Source organism: Electrophorus electricus, chromosome 7 (assembly GCF_041902795.1).
Source record: "Electrophorus electricus isolate QZ-2024a chromosome 7, ASM4190279v1, whole genome shotgun sequence".
Taxonomy (NCBI): domain Eukaryota; kingdom Metazoa; phylum Chordata; class Actinopteri; order Gymnotiformes; family Gymnotidae; genus Electrophorus; species Electrophorus electricus.
Genome location: NC_137503.1, coordinates 31100001 through 31105000, shown reverse-complemented (window position 1 = coordinate 31105000; position 5000 = coordinate 31100001). Strand labels below are relative to the sequence as shown.

Below are 5000 nucleotides of genomic sequence, written 5' to 3'. Positions count from 1 at the left end.
CTCCTTTATATAAATACATACAGTTAGTACACATAGACAAGACAGCTCCTTTATATAAATACATACAGTTAGTACGCATAGACAAGACAGGACCTTTATATAAATACATAGTTAGTACACATAGACAAGACAGGACCTTTATATAAATACATACAGTTAGTACACATAGACAAGCCAGGACCATTATATAAATACATACAGTTAGTACACATAGACAAGATTGGACCTTTATATAAATACATACAGTTAGTACACATAGACAAGACTGGACCTTTATATAAATACATACAGTTAGTACACATAGACAAGACAGCTCCTTTATATAAATACATACAGTTAGTACACATAGACAAGACAGCTCCTTTATATAAATACATACAGTTAGTACACATAGACAAGACAGCTCCTTTATATAAATACATACAGTTAGTACACATAGACAAGACAGGACCTTTATATAAATACATAGTTAGTACACATAGACAAGACAGGACCTTTATATAAATACATAGTTAGTACACATAGACAAGACAGCTCCTTTATATAAATACATACAGTTAGTACACATAGACAAGACAGCTCCTTTATATAAATACATACAGTTAGTACACATAGACAAGACAGGACCTTTATATAAATACATAGTTAGTACACATAGACAAGACAGGACCTTTATATAAATACATAGTTAGTACACATAGACAAGACTGGACCATTATATAAATACATACAGTTAGTACACATAGACAAGACAGCTCCTTTATATAAATACATACAGTTAGTACACATAGACAAGACAGGACCATTATATAAATACATAGTTAGTACACATAGACAAGACAGGACCTTTATATAAATACATACAGTTAGTACACATACACAAGACAGGACCATTATATAAATACATACCAACAGTTAGTACACATAGACAAGACAGGACCTTTATATAAATACATACCGTTAGTACACATAGACAAGACTGGACCATTATATAAATACATACAGTTAGTACACATAGACAAGACAGGACCTTTATATAAATACATACAGTTAGTACACATAGACAAGACAGGACCTTTATATAAATACATACCAACAGTTAGTACACATAGACAAGACTGGACCTTTATATATACACATACCAACAGTAACTACACATAGCAAACATGTTTGACAGGAGTGCATAGTCAGTAAAGGTGACAAATGTCAATAAAGTGATTGTGTGTATTCAGACTGAAGCAACATATGTGATGTTAAATGTGTGATAGCTATTAAACAGTGTAGCATAGGTTAGCACGAAAACTGATATGAAAAGTGCACATTGGTGCCTCTTGTGATTTGAGATGAAGTGTATAGTTGTGTAGCAGCTAAAGTCCAGATAACACAGTATAATGGTAAGTCTATTATAAGACAGTTGCATTTGTCTGATGGCTTGGTGATAGAGATGTCTGTGAGTCTCGCGGGCTGATTGTACTGATTGGTCCATACCAGAGCGGTGTGAGACGAGTAACGTGTGTGCTTCTGCAGGCAGGATAACTCGCTGAGACAGAGAGCACAGTAAACATCCCGCAGAGGACTGTGTGAGCCAGACTCAATGTCTTTTGTAGCACTGTGCAGTCCAGTTCTGAGCAGCTGCACTAACAGGATGCTCTGAAGCATATCACCTCTGTAGAAGCTGGCGAGCACTTCCACCTTCTTCTGTAGCCTCAGGGTTAACAGGTTGTTGGTGAGCTTTCTCCACTGCAGCAGGGGTGTGCAGCGACCAGCTGACATCATCGATGATGGTGATGGACCCCGAGTGGACTGACACAAACATAAATGCCATGTGAAACCGTGAAAGTGCTTCCTGAAGGTTCTTCTAGTTCTTAGTAACCAAATCCCTGCATTTTCGTTTCTCCTCAGTATCCTGTTTGCAGACATTGTTGGGTTCACCAGCCTGGCGTCCCAGTGTACAGCTCAGGAGCTGGTCAAACTGCTGAATGAACTCTTTGGGAAGTTCGATGAGCTTGCAACAGTAAGTGCCAGTGTTCTTGCACAGTGTGTCTGTGTGTGTGTGTGTGTGTGTGTGTGTGTGTGTGTGTGTGTGTGTGTGTGTTTGTGCGTGTGTTATTTATTTACTTCATCACTCAGGCAGACGGCTTTGAGATAATGTATCACATTTGCTCCATAGCTCCATAACCATAAGGCAGATGGCTATACATGAGACAAAATATCACATGCTGTTACTTTACACAATCGAATGTTTTTTATACACATCTAGAAAGCATTTGGATTATAATTGCTTTTCTACATTACCTTTACAGCATTTGGTAGATGCTCCTATCCAGAGTGACATGTATTTATCAGTATGTATTTATTTTGCAAGGCATGTAACTCCAAGTTGCTCTGCAATATGGCAAAGAGAAAGAATGTCCTGAGGGGTGTGCGATATGATGATATGATGATATGATGTTATAATCAGGATAAATGTCATTGTGATAAGTTTTTGTAAGCATACTGTGGATTTTTTTTGAAAACTGACCAGTTGCATGTTTCATTAAAAAGAGAGATTTAGACAAATTCTACACAGTTGGTTAAAAACAACCAGACATATACTGTTAATTTAACAATTCATAGTACTAGTACATTATGACTTTGTAGAAGCCTGAGTGAATTGTTAGTGAGGGAAATGTTGATCAGAGTACACATTACTGTTGATCACAGTTCACATTACATCACACAGCACAGTACTGATCACAGCACAGATAACAACACAGCACAGTGCTGGTCACAGCACAGATAACAACACAGCACAGATTAAAACACAGCATAGTGTTGGGCTAATGTGCAGCTATGAAATAAGATGTGTATGTCAGGTGTACGTGACAAAGTGGCCAATGAGAGTTGGTGCAATGTAGTGGTTTTTATTAAATCTGTTAGTCAATGCGTATGTCATATGTAGTGCTGATTGATAATTCTAGTACTTGTACTCTGTCCATGGTGCTGAAACAATCAGGTGCTCTCCGAGGTGCTCACGGTGTATTGTAATGCTCTGGTTATGTTGCTTAAATGTCTTCAGCCACGTTACAATACAGAAAATATATCGAGCGGATGAGTGATATTCCCCTCATGATACTACATTTTCCATTTTCTACGTTTTTCCATTGTACGGAATGTTGAACCGTCTGCCTCCCTGACGTGTCTTCCGCTCCTCTTCTCCTTCTCCTACCTGCCCCACCCACCCTTTACCTCCTCCTGCTCGCTTTACTACGTTCAGTTGTTTCATAGGGGGATCTATGAGGCCTTCTGAACATTACTATTCTCATATACTCAGACGCAAAAGGAATTTAAGGTTTTGAAGTTTGTTTGAAGCCCTGGAAGCAGCTGGAGTGATTCTCTAGCACAGATGGTCTCTCTGTGTGTGTGTTTGTGAATTTGTATCCGTGTGTGTCTGTGTATATGCATGCGTTTGATGTGACATGGGGTTTCCCATAGTCATCTTTCTTTCTGAGACAGCAGATGGTACAAGACACACACATGCTATATCTTTTTATCTCTCTCTCTCTCTCTCTCACACACACACACACACACACACACAAACTCACACACACACACACACACACACACACACACACACACACACACACACACACACACACACACACACTCACACACACACACACACACACACACACTCACACACACACACACACACACTCACACACACACACACACACACACTCACTCACACACACACACACACACACACTCACACACACACACACACACACACACACACACACACTCAAACACACACACTCACACAGACACACACACACACACTCACACACACACACACACACACACACTCACACACACACACACACACACACACACACACACACACACACACACACACACACACACTCACACACACACACACACTCACACACACACACACACACACTCCATATCACCATTTCACTGCGAGTTATACTATGTAAGACTATGTATGTGACAAATAAACCAAACTTGAAACACACACACACACACACACACATAGCACCCCTTCCAAAACCCACACAATTCATCTCTGTCATTCCAAATGATTTTTCTCTCTTTTTTCTGTCTTTCCTTCTGGCTGGGAAGTTCAGTTCAAAATGTCCAAATTAATTTAACACATAAGTGCCCAATTAAAGGATAAGCATAGCCTGTCTTCTGATTGCCATCTCACAGCCAAACAAGCCTCTCCTCTTCTCTCCTCTTCTCCTCTCTTATATGTGTGTATTTATGCATGGTTTGTTCAAATCAAATGATAAAAAGGTATATTAGAGGTATTAAGTTTAATGTTACTTTAAAGGCTGGTGACAGTTTTATATTTGAGTCCTTGCAATGAAAAACTGTATAGCAGCCATTTATATTCCACTTTTTGTGTAATCAGTTATTTTATTTAATTCTTTAACAATTGTACTAAAATTACTTTAAAATGCTAAATATGCTTTATTTAGATTTACATTCATTCATGTGAGCATTAAAAAAAACCTTACAATAATTATTATAATTATAATTGTTTTTATTTTGTAGAATGCAGAAAAATAACACATGGACATGTTTGGTTTTTCATTGCAAGGGCTCATTTGATGGTTGAATGAATTGACAGGAGATTGCTGTCAACATTAAGGTCTCTCTGAGTCTATCTCCATCTGCATTAAGGTCTCTCTGAGTTTATCTCCATCTGCATTAAGGTCTCCCTGAGTCTATCTCCATCTGCATTACGGTCTCTCTGAGTCTATCTCCATCTGCATTAAGGTCTCTCTGAGTCTATCTCCATCTGCATTAAGGTCTCCCTGAGTCTATCTCCATCTGCATTACGGTCTCCCTGAGTTTATCTCCATCTGCATTAAGGTCTCTTTGAGTCTATCTCCATCTGCATTAAGGTCTCCCTGAGTCCATCTCCATCTGCATTAAGGTCTCTCTGAGTCTATCTCCATCTGCATTAAGGTCTCTCTGAGTCTATCTCC

General features: G+C 38.8%; 1 protein-coding gene across 2 annotated transcripts in view; it reads left to right on the top strand.

The window, feature by feature from the left end:
- The window catches only part of adcy1a (adenylate cyclase 1a), a 33785-nt gene that overhangs the window by 10427 nt on the left and 18358 nt on the right, over positions 1–5000 (top strand). For both annotated transcript variants that reach the window (XR_014124608.1, XM_035524718.2), the window contains exon 4: positions 1903–2014. Coding sequence is in view for 1 of the 2 variants with exons in the window: in XM_035524718.2 (XP_035380611.1) it covers positions 1903–2014 (112 nt within the window). In the remaining variant the exon portion in view is untranslated. The remainder of the gene's footprint in view (positions 1–1902; positions 2015–5000) is intronic.